A 16,951-nucleotide genomic window follows, 5' to 3' on the forward strand; every position below is an offset into this window, starting at 1 on the left:
AAAAAATGAAATTTTGAAATTGTTCTTCTCTGGATTGGATTATAATAAAGCTTGTTATTGTATACCTCTCAAATAAATAATGAGTATTTTTACGGTAAAATTAGTTGCAATTGAAGAATACTTAATTAAAGTGATATTAGATGATTAATTAAATGGGTATGATTATAGCTGCGTCCATAAAGCTTATCATTCTTGGTACGAATTTGTTCTGTTAGTTTTGGTTGCACGATGAGATCAGCGAATTTGAGGGCGACCTCGTTTTTGCAGCCTTCGACTGGACACCTATTTTTATTTGCGAAAAAAAATATAATTTAATTTCTGAAAAAATATTGCAATAATTAATTTTAGGACTAACTTAGCCTCCGAATTGTCCCTGATCAAACCCGTAATTGACTCGAGGTCATACACATGATGACAAAACTTGTTGGTGACGGCGGTTTTGATGGGTTCTCGGCTGAGGGGGTCCATCGTGGGGAGGATGGCGTCGTCATAGTCGTCATCCTCCTCCGACTCGGCGGTTCGACGGTCGTCCTGAAATTCTTCAAAGTTTTGGAAGTCAGGGACGTCTCCACCCCCGCCGGGAAGATCGTCCAAGGCGTCGGTACATTTGGAACGTTCGGCGTCTTAAATTTAAAAAATATGTAAAAAAAAAAACAATTGTTTTAACTAACAATGGAGGTCCCCCAGCGGATGCTGATCAAATTTTGAGCAAACTAGTGTCAATCGAGGACAAATTTAATTAGGATGGAATTTGCGAAAAACAAAATCTCCCAATGGGCACGTTTGGCAGAGATATTTGCATCCGAAGAGGAGAAAACGCGCAGTAAATTTGGAAAGTGTGAAATTTGTCGACTTTCAGGCACGTTTTCTCCTTTTGGGATGCAAACATCTCTGCCAAACGTGCCCATTGGGATATCGTGCCATTCGCAAATTTCATCCTAATTAAATTTGTGATCAATTCACACTAATTTGCTCAAAATCGGAGAGCATACGCTGGGAGACCTCCATTGTAAATGAATGACTTCATCCCTCACCCTTTTTCCCGTATCGGATCTGTCGCTGGAGATTTTTAAATCGCTTATCCACTTTGAGGACATCGTCGGTGAGCCCGTCTTGGAAAGAGGTCATTCTCTCGTCGAAAATCTGAAATTTAAATGTTTTTCATAATAAGAATTGTTTACATTAATTTCTACCCAAATTTTTCCCTCACCTGGTTCATCCTCTCTCGAAATGGTGCAATTGACGAACTTTTGAGCATATCGTCTCTAAACAGAATTACATGATCCTCACTGTTTTCGTGGGGCTCTGATGATTTCTTGGCGTCATCTGGGGTCTCATATTCCCCAGCGAAGTCGTCCACAACGCCTGCAATGATTCTGGCCGTGTTGACGAAGGATTTCTCAGCCTTTAACATTCTCAGGGTGGATTTCTCTAGACGTTCTTCCATGTCGAGGCTGGATTCCGCTGTGAAAATTGTATAAAATATTATGTGGGTTTATATGATGAGATGAGATTAATACATCATATGTTAGATTAAGGTAAAGTGGGAAAATTGAGACGAGTTCCTCTGTGGAGCAAATTACATAAAATATTTTATGATGAGATAAGCAGTGACTAGTTTTTGCCGATTTGCTACATTTCTTGCACTGCAAAGCAAGCAATGCAGGAAATGCGAGGTGCAAGAAACTGGGAGAAAGTGCAAGAAAGTGGGAGAAATGGTGTAGATAAAGTGGGAAAAATGAGACGAGGCGATAATAAATTGGTTTGTTATGTTTGTTGGTATTCCGAGAAATGAGGTTGTTGTATCGATTTTTACGCTCCCCGAACCGAATTGAACTTGAATTGTATGTAATTTATTTGTTTTATATATAACGAAATGGAATTGTCCTACATAATCTGGAGTTTGTTGCGTGTCGACGGTGGTGAATTGTAGGGTGACCCAATTTACTTAGCTAATTTCTTATCGAGAGAAAGCGTACGGTGTAAGAAAAAATAACAAACAAATTCCTACTTTTCTTCCCGCAGAACGAGAGGAGAAAGTTTGTTCCATAAATGCATATTTTTTTGCTACACTGTTAGAAATCTGGTATAGTCTGACAGGTATTGATTTCTCGGTATTGAAGCTGTGACCGCTTGGTATTAAAGTTATACCTGTCCGAAAAATTTGCTACCGATATGGTCCTTAAACTTTAATACAGAGCTATTACTATACGGTATTATTACTTATCAATACCACTTTGGCAGAGTCATATACATATTTCTGAATACCGCTTGGTATTATTTTAATACTGGGTTTCTACACGGTTAGAAATCTGGTAAAGTCAGGCAGGTATTGATTTCTCGGTATTAAAATTGCTACCACTTGGTATTAAAATTATATGAAGGTCCGCAAAAATGATCTAGTAAAACTTTAATACCAGACGGTAGCAGCTATCAATACCATTTTGGTACAATCATACATAATGTAGATGAACAATACCGCTTGGTATTATTTTAATACCGGATTTCTAAGAGTGTACTTTTCCCTACCTGACGGACATTCAGCCATCGTCTCTCTGGCGTGAGTTTCAATAATATTCATCCCTCGCCGGAGTCGACCGAGGAGATTGTCCGTGGCTTCGACTTCTTCGTCATCGTCATTTTCGACATTTTTGTCCCCACCTAATTTGAAGTTTGGTGGGTGGTCAAACTCAAAATCTTTGTCGTCATCCCAAGTGGACACGAAACGAGAACAGGTTCTGATTCGGGCCTGACCAGATCCAACGCCGGTTGAGGTCATCGTTCTTTGTGACCCTAAATCTTGTGTGCTTGTCGACGTTGAGGTGAAACGTGGGGGGTCCATTTCAGTGCGTATTAACTGTGCTTTTATCAACCCGCTGTGCTTATCAACCCGTGTGGAAAAAGAGAAGTTCGAGCTTGACAAATTACGGAAATAAGAAGAGGTAAGATAACCGAAAACGTGCAAAAATTTTACTCAAATTGGCACTCATTACAAATTGCAAATTATCCTTGTCGTTATCTTCCCACGTCTCCAGACTCGAGACCAAAACGCTCATCTCATCTCATGTCGTCATGAAAATGCTTCGAAAGAAACATGACATGATTAAAAATCCGGATAAAAATTCAATTACGAAAAAGTATCTAAAGAGCAGGTGGGTGGGTGGATTGATGGGTTTTATCAATTTTATTAAATTACACCTCCACACGCAACCTGATGAGAAGATGCGATATGTTCATCCCTACTTTTTATTTCCTTAATGGGCCGATTATAGAAAAAAATAGTCATATAACATCATAATAATCTCGTCTCATCTCGCAGGCAGCAGTGCCATCCCTAATTTTTTTTTATTTCCTTAATGCAAGGCTTATCGTTAGACCGGGTCGAAAAAAATGAAGAATTTCACAATCATAACGTCACAATAATCTCATCTCATTTTTCTGACCAGTAGATACATAATCTCATGTTATGTACGTACATACGTACCATTTCCGTTAATGAAAACCCGAATAAGTAAGTAATAAGGGGACGAGCTCTTAATCAAGCCTACCTGTGTTACCGAAAACCCACCAACTTACTGGTTTTCTGCCTTTGTTGTGCTTCCCGTATCCGGGTAACCCGTCAGTCGTACGGGTTCCTCTCTTCATCATATTGCAACATGATCAAATTATCAACATCAAATGAAAAAACATACATATAGACTTTCATCATTATTAAAGTGTAAGTGCGATCCACTCCTTCCACAGGATCATGTAATCATTAGTACTTTTTGGACGTGGTACTTATTTAGGTTAAGTTATAAGCTGCCCCATTTCCTTATTATTATTTATTAGGGATAAGGATACTTCCACTTTTTGTTGCTTGTTGTTTCGTGGCAAAAAGTTGGGTTTTGTTTGATGGATCGGGTTTACGAGATTGGATTAGGTTTCGATATCAATAATAATTCAGTGGCACGAACTGATCTCGTCAGTGAAAGTGATAAAGTTGGAAGGTTTCCATGCCAGGATTGTCAGTCGTCTTTTGGCGTGGCGTTGTTTGTTGTGGCACAAACACGGAAAAAATTTGTGTAAAAAAAGTACTTATTAGACTACATAAAATTGCGAATTTGCAAAATTTTTTGCAAACAAGATTGATTGATAAATGATTAGGGAAAATTAGTGCGTGGTTTGCTTTCATTGGAGACATTTGCCCATGAAAAGTGCTGCCAGTCAAGGGGGCGGGACAGCCTTGCTGGTGGGTCAACTGGTATCGAAACGAATGAATTCATTGCTCTTACCAAGTCCCAAGGTGCCCCCGCCGGCCGTCGAAATTTATGCGGAGGACACGTCCCGTTGCGATATTAGTGAAGGAGGTAATACATAATCTGACCCTGATTCATAATGCCGTTCTTGTGGTCGTGATCGTGGGACGAATGATCATAATGTCATCATTTTGTGGTGGTCGTGGTTGTGGGAGGACAGATTCGAATGACATTTTTGTATTCGCCAAAAACCGCAAGCTCTCCCCCTTAAAAAAATAAATAATTATACATGCACATGACATGACGTAACCGCACTGCAATTTTCAGTGCAGAATTATCTTGTCATTGTCAGTGACACCTGCTTTTTGTTGTGTTTTTCCAGATATCGAAGAATTTGCCAAACTCTTGGGGATAGATTTGGACCAGGAACCGCATTTCCGGTCTCTCGTGGAAGAAGGCCTCTTGGCACCGCTGCCTCCGGAATGGAAACCTTGGTACGTATGTACATACACTGTTAAAAATCTGGTAGAGTCAGATATATACTCCGTACTGGGGTTGATTTGGTAATAACTTATTACCGGATTGGTAGTAGTTTATGTCTGATTGGTAATTTTTCAGTACCACAATATTACCAAACCGTAGTGTCCGTTATTACAGTGCCGGTAGAGTCATACATGTACTCCGGTCAGTACTGATTTAATACCAATTTTTTAAGAGTTTGTCAGTCCCACAGGCATTGATCTCTCAGTTATCATTAAAAGCTACTACCGCCTGGTATTAAAAATTACACTGGTCCATAAAAATTTGCTACCGATGTGGGAAAACTTTCGTATTACTTATCAACCCCATTTGATAGAGTTGTATTTGTATATGAATACCGCTTGGTACTATTTTAATACCAGTTTTTTAAAGAGTATACCAGATAAGTACTTATCTTATGTACTTATCTCTCTCTTAATAATTTACATATAGCAAGGACCTCACCAACAACCAGTTCTACTATTTTAACCTGACCTCCAACGAATCTCAATGGGAGCACCCGTTGAATGAAGTTTATCGCGAAAAAGTCCTCCAACTTCGGCAGGATCGTGTCATGAATCGTATCCAAGAACTTCCCCCGACGACCCGTCCCCCCAAAAAGAATCTGCCTCCACTCGGTCCCCTGAAGAAGGTTGGGGTGAGCAGGCCCCCTTCTTCGCTCGGCGGTGGACGACCCCCAACGCCGGCCAACCGACTTGACGACAATCTTACCCTGAACAGAGTCACTTCCGGTTTGGGCGTGCTGACCAAGGAGTTGGAACAGTATGACCTCGATCAGGATGCCGACTTGCCCCCGCCGTCCAGCAGGATGGTTAAGAAGCCAATGTCCTCCGGCCTTATTTTGACGGGTGAGTGCAAAAATTTAATATTTTAGGAGGTAATTAGCAGAGGGTGGATATGTATTGACCAAAAATCGATGAAATATGCATTTAAAAACGCCGAAATTTTTACGAAGTGTGTACGAAAAAAATAAGAATTTTCTAAAAAAAATACTTTTTAATATAATGTTCTGGATTTTAGTGGTCCAATTTTTTTGAGCATGAAGATTTAGTCTCACATCGTTGAACGCTATGTATGTACGAAATATTTACCAAAAAACGAACAATTTTCGAAAAATTTGTATTTTTTGAATTCAATGCTCTGGATTTTTGTGTGGTCCAATCAATTTCTTTGAGCAAAAATACACTCACATCTCACATGCCTGAAATATCTACAAAACATTCATTTTTGGAAAAAAAATATGTAAAAGATTCCCCTATTTTTGAAATAATAACGGAAATATTGATATAAAAAAACCTATGTAGAAATATATATAACAAATATTTTGAAATTTTTATGCTCTATGCGAGTTAGGGGACACACCAACAAAGTTTTTAACCATCGGTCGGCATCAAATGAAAAAATTGAAAATAAATACATATCCGCCCTCTGTTAATTATGGTTAATTAATTAATGCCAATTTGCATACGTGATTTTTCTCTATCATTAATTTGCATTAATAAATAAGGTGAAGGCGCAAATTTTCTTAAGCCGAAAGTGGTGGGGGACCAACAACCCCCACCTCCGCCAACGAGTACCTTATCTAATCCGTTGTTATCTGAGGATAAGTCGAAATCCGAGTATGACGAGACTAGTGATAATAAAACCGGGTTAGAGTTGGACCTTATCCCACCCACGACGACGACAAAAAGCATTCTCAACTCGAGAAAAGGTTTGCTAAACGTTATTGATTCTGAAGAATGGATGTTGAAGCCGGAAATTATGACCGGTGCGTTAATTAATTGTAACCGACACGGTTAAAATTGTAGTGTGAAAGTATGCAAGTAAATCACTCACAAATTAAATTAGCTAATTAACAAAGTAATTAAGTGGCTTATTGGCTAATCAGTTAGTTAATACTAAATCGCGATCAATGTGACAAAATTATTTAGCTAAATAACAACGTAATTAAGTAGTTTATTCGTATTATTAATTAAGAATTAATTGCTTACACTTTAAATCGTAAGTGTGACAAAATAATTATCTAATTAGCACAGTAATTAAATAATTAGCTTCTTCACTAATTAATTAGATTAAAGAAAATAAATCGCGTCCAATTTTGCAAAATTAGCTAATTAACACAATAGATAATTTAGTAGCTTATTCGCTAATTAATTAGTTGACACTAAAACACGATCAATGTATCACCACAATTAATTCTAATTTATTCATTCACAGTAATCACAATTAATCAAAGTAATTAATATTTAGCACATTTTTGGAACTTTCGTCTCATTATTTTGGAAATTTTTCCAGGCGAGGAGAAAAAGTTGCTGTCCGACCTGAACATTCCATTGAAGGACCGACACGGCGTCAAATTTGCGCTCGATGATAACACCGAATTTAAATTTGACCCGGAAGATAGCGTAAGTTTTTTTTAAATTAATAAACTTAATTATTGCTAAAAATAATTTATTTTTTTTCAATTTATTCTTTAAAGTTTTTTTGTGTTTTTCTGCGCATTTCTTGATAATGAACTGAAAGTGCAGATAGCATTCGAAATATTGACAAAGTAAACAATTTACTCGTTTTCCACTAAAATTTCCATGTAACGTAAATAAAAATTCATATGAATTCAAACTAGAAGAAATTTTGACTAACTTTGCCATCACTTTTGAAATTTTTGAAAAAGTAACTGGTTATTATTACAATTTCATAGATTTTTAGCCCGAGTCAGGGCTTATGGAACCGTCATGTCCGTCCGTCCGTCCGTCCGTCTGTCCGGCACGATAGAGCCAAAACGGCTGAACCGATTGACTTGAAATTTTTATCATATGCATATTGGACAAAGTTAGGAAACGAGTTCGAAGATGGGCGAAATCGGTCAAGTGGTTGAGCAGTGGGGGTCATCTAGGTAGGTGGGGTATTATGCACCAAAGTTTCAAAATTGTCGTAGAAGGCTGAAATTTGGCACAGAGGTTGCTAATGGCTCCTAATAGATAAAAATGACTTCAAGTTGGAAAAATTTTCATCTTGAGGAACCCTAGGGGGTGACCCACACTGATTTTTCAAAATCGTCATAACAAGCTGAAATTTGGTAGATAGGTTGCTAATGGGAGAAGAATATGACATGAAATTTGTAAAATTCTTATCTTTAGCGACCCTATGGGGTGACCCATACCGATTTTTAGAAATTACTTTGAAAACATTAAATCCGGCACGGTCATACCTAATGGCTTCTCATGAAAGGATATGAAGCTAAAAGTGAGCAAATTTTAACTAGAGTGACCCTGGAGGAGTCAGGGACTCTGTCCCTGACTCGGGCTATATGGAGTCTGCACTGTAGGTTTTCTTTGTTGGATTTTACACAGGTTTTGCAGACATGTAGATAGATAATGAATTGCAGATATGTAGCATGAAAAATATTGACAGAATATAAAGTTTTATCCTTTTCCACTCATATAAATTAAATTTTGAGCAATCAAATTCATATGAATATAAAACTAAACGAAATTTTGACCAACTTTTCCACCACTTTTTAATTTTTTTGAAAAGTGAACTTATTTTTTAGAATTTCTTAGGTTTTTTTTCGGCCGGTTCTATTCTACACAAGTCTTGATAATGAATTGCAGATTGACAAAATAAAAAGTTTTCTCGTTTTCCACTAAAATTTCCGTGTCATATAAGTAGATTATCGAAATTTTGATCATTCAAATGAATATTTATATACAACTAGAAGAAATTTTGAGTAAGTTTGCCATCATTTTTTAAAATTTTTACAAAATGAACTTTATTTTTAATAGAGTTAGATTCTTGGATTTACGAAATACCAATATACAAATAATATTTTATTTTGGAAATAGCATCCGAAAAACGAAAAGTTTCTTTATTTTCTACTAAATAAAATTTCCGTGTAATTCAAATTAACATAATTTCCATGTTTTTTTTAAATATTCCCAGGAGGACGCATCCGAATCCCCTCAAAATCATCCCAATCGCGTCATGTATCCGGGTGCCAAAAGCAGTGATGAGTCGACCGACACGGACGAAAATTCGGGTCGAAACAATAATAAATTCGTGCTGGGAGAGAAGAAAAATGAGAAAATTTCGTCACAAAATTTGGGACAGGTTTGCGATTTTTTTAAGAAAATGTATATGTACATTTTGCCAATATTTTTGCACATTTATGCAAATTCTTAGCTCAACCTGGACGAGAGGAAGGCAACGCTTCGTCAAAACATGGAAAACGAGTTGACAAAGTACAAAGAGCTTTTGGAAAAGGAAAGAAAAGAGAGAGAAGCGCAAATTAAGTGAGTAATTCGTGCAAAAATTTTGCATACACTTTCGCCAAAAATATGCAAATTCTGTAATTTTTTGTTGAGTTATTCATGCAAGATTTTGCATACATACACTTTCGTCAAAAAATTTTGGCAAAAATGTACAAATTCTGTAATTTTTTGTTGAGTTATTCATGCAAAATTTTGCATACATATATTTTCGCCAAAAATTTTTTGGCAAAAATGTGCAAATTCTGTAATTTTTTGTTTCCAGAAAACACACGGAAATGACTTTGGAAGAGATCCGTTCCGAGAAAGATTCCCTGGTGAGGAAGGCCCGTCAAGATTTCGATGCTCAGAAGAACATCGAGTTGGACAAGGTGAAACGCGAACTGGATCTCATGGTGAAAGTAGAAGTGGACAAGTTGAAAGTCCTCTTCGACAAGGAGTTGGAAGAACGCAGGGACGAAATCCGGAAACAACATGACGTCGTGAGTTTCGATTTTGCAAATAATTTTCGACAGGGTTTGCTTTCTTTGCTGGTTTGCTACACGCATTTCTTGCGCTGGAAAGCTAGAAATGGGAGGTGCAAGAAACTGGGAGAAAGTGCAAGAAATGTGCCCCATCTAGAGGCGCCGTATCAATTATTTCTTGCGGCAGGATTTAGTTTCTTGCGTCGTACATTTGCTTCAGGTCAAAATACTTTCTGCAAGAAACCACTTTCTTCCCGTTATTTCTTGCAAGCAGTGTTTCGTTTCTTGCGGTTTTCTACATTTCTTGCATTGCAAAGCAAGCCACGCAGGAAATGCAAGGTGCACGAAACTGGGAGAAAGTACATAAAATATGCGCCATCTAACCACGCGCAGTATGAACTATTTATAACGGCGGCGGTCAAAATATTTACCTACAAGAAACCACTTTCTCCCCCTTATTTCTTGCACCCGAAACACTGATTTTTACATTATTTATTCCACGCCATTCATTTTTTCCCACTTTTCCAGGCAATGTCCCTCCTAACGAAGGAATTCGACTCGCTCAACGACACCGAGAAGGCTGCCGTTTTCGCGAAAAACCTCTCCGACGCTACTATCAAGCTCAACACGGAGTTGAAAGAGCACAAAGAAAGTTTACGAGACGAGCAGAAAAAGCAAATTCAACAGATGCGCGATTATCATCAAACTTTTATAGAAAAATTGAAGAAAGATTTGTCCTCTGAGGAGGTCCGGGTCCAGTCCGAGCATACGAAAAGGTTGGCCGATATTGTCACAAGTTTCACCAAAGAGAGCCAAGATTTGCAAGAGAGGCTAAAAGAAGAGCAAGCTTCTAACCTGGAGGCGCTAATGGGTAACTTCGAGACGGAAAAGAGGGCGCTACAAGACGAGCTTAAAACGGGAATAGCTTCGTTACGAAATGATTTGCAGGGTTTAAAAGATTCGGCGAATGTGCAAAATGATGGTGTGCAAAATAAGGCGACAGTATCCTCCAATGTGCAAAATAGTGTGCAAAATGCGGCGACATCTTCGGCAAATGTCCAAAATACTGTGCAAAATAAGGCCACGCCATCCTCAAATGTGCAAAATAAGGCCACGCCATCCTCAAATGTGCAAAATAATGTCCAAAATAAGGCGACGCCATCCTCGACTGTGCAAAATAATTCGCAAAATAAGGCGCCATCATCATCCTCCCCCAAGAAAACAGCGCTACCACCACCTCTTCCAACCGCGCCGACCCCTACCGCGCGGAAGAGCGAGAGCGACGTAAAAATCCTTTCCGAAAAATATGACCAGCTCGAAAAGAAGTATTCCTACTTGAAAAAAGAGCTCCGAAAAATTTCCGATGCTGCCGCAGCTCGTCAAGCTACGAAAAATAATGCAAAATTGCCAGGTCTGAAGAAAGATCGCATTAATTCGGACACGGATATCGCCTCGGTCGTATCCATGTCCGAGTCAGATTCGACCACGGCCTACCCGTCGACGTATAATGGGCAACAACCACTACCACGTGCTCGACACGTGTCAACTTCCTCGCGACGTGGGACGGAGGATGAAAACGGGGAAAGAACGCGGTCCCCCGTGGATGAAATCCTGGTCGAAAATAATGACAAATTATCCACCGCGTTAAAATCGTTGGAAACTTTGAAACAGCAAATTCTGGAAATTCAGCAGAGTCGACCCTCTTCGGCAGTCGTGGTTAACGCCACGAATGGGGTGGTGACGACGACACCGGTTTCGAAAAGTGGGAGGAATAATAATAAAAGTGGTCAATTTTCCTCCAATTCTGGAACTGGAACGAGGAGAACAGGAGTGATGAATAATGTGTCGTCGCCAAATTCTGGGCAGAATAATCAGCGAAGAAACTCTTCCAATTTGACGACGAGGGCATCCAACCAGAATAATAATAATAGGAGACTCCGTCCCTCAAAATCCACGCCGGAACTGGCAGGTATACATACTTATTTATTTATCTGGCTCTAATAATGGAGGTCTCGCAGCGTATATGCTGTTCTTTGAGCAAACTATTGTCAATCGATCGCAAATTTAATTACTTAGGAAGAAATTTGCGAAAGACGCGATTCCCAATGGGCACGTTTGGCAGAGAAATTTGCATCCCAGGAGGAAAAAACGCGCAGTAAATTTGGATAGTGTACAATTTGTCGACTTTAAGGCGCGTTTTCTCCTCTTCGGATGCAAATGTCACCGCCAAACGTGTCCATTGGGAGATCGCGTCTTTCGCAAATTTCATCCTAATTAAATTTGTGATCGATTAACACTAATTTTCCCAAAATCAGAGGGCATACGCTGGGAGACCTCCATTGTTATCTTGTTTTTTAACGACAAATCCCCCTTTCCAGGTCCGATCTATACAGGACAAATTTCTAAATTTCCGGGCTAGAAATTTCAAAAAATTAAATTGTCAGGTTCTAAATCCTTCCTTTTCTACACAGGTCTCTTAGAACTCGGCGACGCCAACAGCGATCCCGCCGAAGAAAACTCATCCCACCAAATCGTCCAAGACGCCAAAGAGTTCATTCGAACGCAGAAAGAACGCCTCAAAATCCACCCACCCTCCAGCGCCATGACGGCCACAGAACTCACCCTGCAAGCCATTCACAACAGTTATTTGCAGTCACAACACCGACTCCCTCATAGCAAAGCGTCCCCCGAAATCGGTCTCACCACCTTTTCTGAAACGGAGAGTAGTGGCGTCGGTTCCATGAGCTTTGTTCCCGGTGCGTACCTGCTACCTGTTCACTTTCATTCATTTGACTGATTATGATACGAATGAAAATGAAATTTCTTCTCATTGGAATGAAAAGACTGAAAGCTTCCGTCGTTTCAGATGAATGACTGTGAATGAAGGAATTTTCACTCCTTACATTTTTCACCTATGCTTAATACATGGGGCGAAGTATGTAAGAAATGAAGTCTGATGAAGTGAAATGAAATGAATTTGAACGAAAATGTACCTGTTCACTTTCATTCATTTGACTGATTACGATAGTGAATCAGAATGCATTTCCTGTCACTTGAATTAAAGTGAGGGAATGATTCCGTCATTTCAGATGAATGACTGTGAATGAATGAAGGATTTTTCACTCCTTACATTTTTCACCCTATGCTTAATTCATGGGGTGAAGTATGTAAGAAATGAAGTGAAATGAAATCAATTTGAACGAAAATAACATATGAATATGAATCAAATTCTGAAATCGAGATGAATGACTTCTGAATTTTTGCACAGGTATGGGTACCTCCGACCTGCTCAAGTCATCCACCGAGAAGAAAAAGATCTCCAAAGATATCGAAGCCATTTGTTCCTCCTTGTCCCACATGGACGAGCAGATGAAGCTCATGTGGTCCGTGGTCAATACCAACCCAAACAATTCCGCCCTCCAAGGTCAAGGTCAAGGTCAAGGTCAACCCTTATATCCTCGCCTCTACCACCACGACCCCCACCACGTGCTCAACAACTACCTCCCGCCCCAACCACGCTTAACGCCGAGCAACCTGCTCAATTCATTGGACAAAGAGTTGCAACAGTTCAAAGCGACCAAGGAGAAGATTCTGAGCCAGTTTTCGACATCTTCAAATAAAAATAATAATAACAATAGGGCGTCGACCTCTGACCTGCTTGTCATCGGAAGCTCGGGAGATCAAGGGATTCAAGATAAAACGAAAGATTTGAGAGACTGGTTGGAAAAATTTTGAAGTTTTTTGAAAATAATAATTTTGAAAATTATTTATTTATGAAAGGATGTAATAATTAAATAAAATGAAATTGTGTACAGGAATTGAACTGCATAAATTTAAATTATGAATAGTTATATTTTGAAACAAAGTTTTATTTTTTGGGGATAAATAAATAAATGAATATGTAAATTTAATTACTTAATTAAAGATATCCGGCATGAATTTGTTGGACGGTGGACATCCATCGAATCATTTTCACGTCGTCGTTAACCTTCATGAACGTTTTGGCCAACTTGGTCGGCGTTTTTGTCACCTGTTGCTGGTCGTAGAGGATCTTAAATCATAATTAGAATCACAATTAAAATTGTTTTACAATTTTAATTAAAATAGCAATTACATTGACTGACTGTGAGGAACTCTTCAAAGTCGATAGAACCTGTGCCGTCTTCGTCGCCAATGCTGAGTTCCGTGAGACGATCCTGTTTTGAGCTCGTGTCGCCCAAGTTGTCGAGACCGACGCTCCTAGAAGGTCAACGATGGTAACAAAATTATCACCGAGTTTATGTGATTCTAGTAACAATTTATTGGGTCAATCATTTTTCCCGAAATTGAAACTGGTCACTCTACGGTGACAAATTTATTTCAAAATGTGGGAGCAAATTTGACGTTAAAAAATGATAACAAATTTATTTCAAAAACTGGTAGAAAATTTGAATTCAAAACCTGGTTGCAAATTTGATTTCGTGGACAATTTCTGGTCACTGTTCGACAGGTGACAATTTTGTTGACAAATTACTCCCAGAAACTTAATAAAAATTGGTGTAAACAATTTGGTAACAAAAGTGACTCCCGGTTTATGCACAACTTTACCGAGTTGGTAATGATTTAACGGTAACAATACATAATTCGACACGAAACTCAATTACTGGTAGCAAATTTGACTTCGTGGTGACAATTTTGTAACCAAATTTTTGCTCACATTTCTGCGATTTCGATGAGTCCATCACCATCAACTTCGAAGGCTTGGAAGAGGTCGTGCGCCTCATAGATTTTTTTCTCCTCCCATTCCGGAAACTTTTCGACGAGGTTTTCCAAACTGCAATTGGTGTACTTGAGGGACGCTATATGTGACAAATTCATAATTCATATTTCATAATTTATACAAATTCATCCAGCAATTACCCTCCGTTCGGTCCATGCGTTTCTGGATGGCCGGCCAGAGCAGGAGACGCGTCTTGAGGTCCACGTGGATCATCGAGTAGAGCGAGTGGTTCCACTTCTGCTGCGCGCCGGAACGGATCGTTCCTATTTAAATGTTAATTAATTAGTTAATTAATTAATTGCGCAATTAATTAAGTTAGAACACCTGTAATTGAATAATCTTCCTCTCGCAGAAAACAAATTGGCACAGTTTCGCACGGCATTTCTTTTATGTCGGCGAAAAGTATGCGTGGAATGGCGGCTAGGGTTGAGATGATGATACCCATTGGATAATGTATGCAGATAAGATCTTAATAGCAGATAAGACTAATTCTGTATTTCTGTTGGTCGGAAATTGTTAGACAATTCGGAAATTGATGTTGTCATTAGTGAGCTGAGCTACTCGGCAAAAAAAATTCTTGCAATTTTTAGCAGCCCGAGTCAGGGCTTATGTACGCGTCATGGTTATCGTCTGTCTGTCTATCTATCGATTATGTACGCTCCTACAAATAAAACTTATCTAATCGACGCGAAATTTTGGACACACGTAGAATATGCTAAATTAGGAATCATGTCGGAAGATGAAAAGCAAAATGTGTGGAAATAAGTTATAGCGGTGGTACATATTATAGCACCTCAATTATTGATAACAACCTGACTCGGGCTATGTAAATACATAAGTATTTTCTGCCGGAATTTTGAGTAATTCAACTAAAAGAATTGTGCAAAGGCAGATTTTTAACAGGATTTTATACAACAAACTCAAATCCACAACGAAAATCTTAAAGATGTGAGAATGAAGTATCACGCAAAAATTGTCCCAAATTTATGCAGAATATAATTTTTTAAAGGAATGGGAAGAGTTAGTTGTACTTTTTTAACACTGGGTGTTTTATTTCAATTGGATGAAATCACTGTAAAATGAGGTTAAATACCCGATCTATTATTTATGATAAGGTCGAAATGATAAAGTAGTTTAAAGGTATTTCGAAAAATTTCATCAGTCCGTCGAATGGTAGAGGAGAAGGGCTGTGTAGCCATACACGGCGTTCGTAATGACGCCAAAAATCTGGAAAATTTCGAAAAAATTTGAAAACTGTATGTTTTTCAAATTACGTGTTCTGCTTACGAATGCGAATATCCTTTGCCACAGCCGATAATCGGTCTTCCTCTTGCCGGACCTCCATTTAATCAAAGATATGACGAAGCAGAGCAAGGTGATCAAGTAAAAAACGGTGGCAATCATGTGGAAAAGCATGTCCTGGAAAAAATTTTAGGAAATTTATCATTAGTTTTTTTTTCAGGCAAAAACATTACATTGCTGAATTGTATGTCCTGGGAAAAATATTTAGGAAATTTGTCATTCTAAAAATGTTAAATATCAAGTCCTTGAAAAAATATTTAGGAAATTTATCATTCTAAAAAATTACTGAATTGCATGTCCTGGGAAAAAAAATAGGAAATTTGCCGTTGCTTTTTTTCACGCAAAACATTAGTAGGTCGTGGAAAACTTATGAATTTAGGAAATTATTAAGAAATCTATTTAGGAAATTAATCGAGCTAAAAAATTACTGAATTTCAAAAAATTTCTCACAAGTTTCTTTAAACTCTCGGACTCATGGATGACATCGAAAATGATGACCAGCGCCCACAAGAAGGACACGATCAGGCAGATGATGACACATGAGAGGTACGCTTCGTCAAGCCCTTCCACATCGTAGTACGAGTACCCAATAAATCCCACCGTGATGATGCCAAACACCTGAAAGAAACCTCATCGTCAAAAAACTTCTAAATTTCCTAAAAAAAAGTAGAACCAAAAAATCGAGATAATCAAAATTTTGGGTAAGTTAATTAATTGGTCTATTTCATGTAATCGTTACAATCTTTAAATTCCAATGAAAAGCTTATGTATTGTCCAAATTGAAATCAAAATTTCCTAAAAAAAGGACAACTCGAACAAAAAAACTCGAAAAATACAAAATTTGGGTCATTAATTAATTGTTCTATTTCACGTATTTATATATTTGCAATCTTTAAAATTGCAGTAAAAGAGCTTCATCGTTCAAAAATTGAAATAAAAATTTCCAGAAAAGAGGACAACAAAGCCCGAAAAATTCAAAATTTGGTTCATTAATTAATTTTTATTTATTTACAATCGTTAAAATCTTCAAAATTCCAATCCTCGAGCCGAACCGATCCGTATTTAATGCCATTTTTTAGCAAGAATTTTGCTAATTATTTCACTCGTTAATTAACTTATGTATCTATCACGCCCGAAGTAAAAAAATAAGTGTGTGAGAATGAATCACTTCTCCGAAATCATACTCACACCAACCACTTTTCTATCTTATCGGTAATACTGCAGTTATCGTAATTATATGTACGTGCAAATAATGAATGGCAAATCGTATGATTTACGAGAGGCGAGATGAGACGCACGTTTGTTGTAACTGAAATGTGTGTAATTTGCAATAAAACGATATCAGAGTACTAAACTAAACCCACTTCAGATAAGGTGACACAA

The 16,951-nt window shown here is 38.2% G+C and overlaps 3 protein-coding genes across 6 annotated transcripts; 1 reads left to right on the top strand and 2 right to left on the bottom strand.

Moving 5' to 3' along the window:
- Positions 1–34: 34 nt before the first annotated feature.
- LOC110848199 lies at positions 35–2,232 on the bottom strand. Its single transcript, XM_035850657.1, has 4 exons — positions 1,211–2,232; positions 1,035–1,143; positions 356–623; positions 35–282 (listed from the first exon to the last, which is right to left on the bottom strand). Exons 1-4 carry the CDS (start codon positions 1,445–1,447, stop codon positions 126–128), a joined length of 771 nt encoding a protein of 256 aa, XP_035706550.1. The 5' UTR covers positions 1,448–2,232; the 3' UTR covers positions 35–125.
- Positions 2,233–2,402: 170 nt separating this feature from the next.
- LOC110848202 (centrosomal protein of 164 kDa) lies at positions 2,403–13,336 on the top strand. 4 transcript variants are annotated; one of them, XM_035851330.1, is made up of 11 exons: positions 2,403–2,942; positions 4,621–4,732; positions 5,211–5,626; positions 6,286–6,546; positions 7,074–7,183; positions 8,718–8,885; positions 8,958–9,067; positions 9,309–9,525; positions 10,036–11,476; positions 11,979–12,263; positions 12,776–13,336. In XM_035851330.1, exons 3-11 carry the CDS (start codon positions 5,332–5,334, stop codon positions 13,240–13,242), a joined length of 3,354 nt encoding a protein of 1,117 aa, XP_035707223.1. In that variant the 5' UTR covers positions 2,403–2,942; positions 4,621–4,732; positions 5,211–5,331; the 3' UTR covers positions 13,243–13,336. The 4 variants fall into 4 exon arrangements, with proteins under 4 accessions (XP_035707223.1, XP_035707221.1, XP_035707222.1 ...); XM_035851328.1 differs by lacking the exon at positions 2,403–2,942 and adding an exon at positions 3,729–4,349; XM_035851329.1 differs by lacking the exon at positions 2,403–2,942 and adding an exon at positions 3,729–4,349 and having other exon boundaries at positions 6,286–6,489.
- A 19-nt stretch (positions 13,337–13,355) lies between these two features.
- Positions 13,356–16,870, bottom strand: LOC110848204 (squidulin). The gene is made up of 8 exons (XM_035851331.1): positions 16,581–16,870; positions 16,019–16,186; positions 15,554–15,685; positions 14,591–15,493; positions 14,407–14,529; positions 14,204–14,345; positions 13,632–13,746; positions 13,356–13,558 (listed from the first exon to the last, which is right to left on the bottom strand). Exons 4-8 carry the CDS (start codon positions 14,709–14,711, stop codon positions 13,427–13,429), a joined length of 633 nt encoding a protein of 210 aa, XP_035707224.1. The 5' UTR covers positions 14,712–15,493; positions 15,554–15,685; positions 16,019–16,186; positions 16,581–16,870; the 3' UTR covers positions 13,356–13,426.
- Positions 16,871–16,951: the final 81 nt, after the last annotated feature.

This window comes from Folsomia candida, unplaced genomic scaffold, assembly GCF_002217175.1.
Source record: "Folsomia candida strain VU population unplaced genomic scaffold, ASM221717v1 Fcan01_Sc004, whole genome shotgun sequence".
Classification (NCBI taxonomy): Eukaryota; Metazoa; Arthropoda; class Collembola; order Entomobryomorpha; family Isotomidae; genus Folsomia; species Folsomia candida.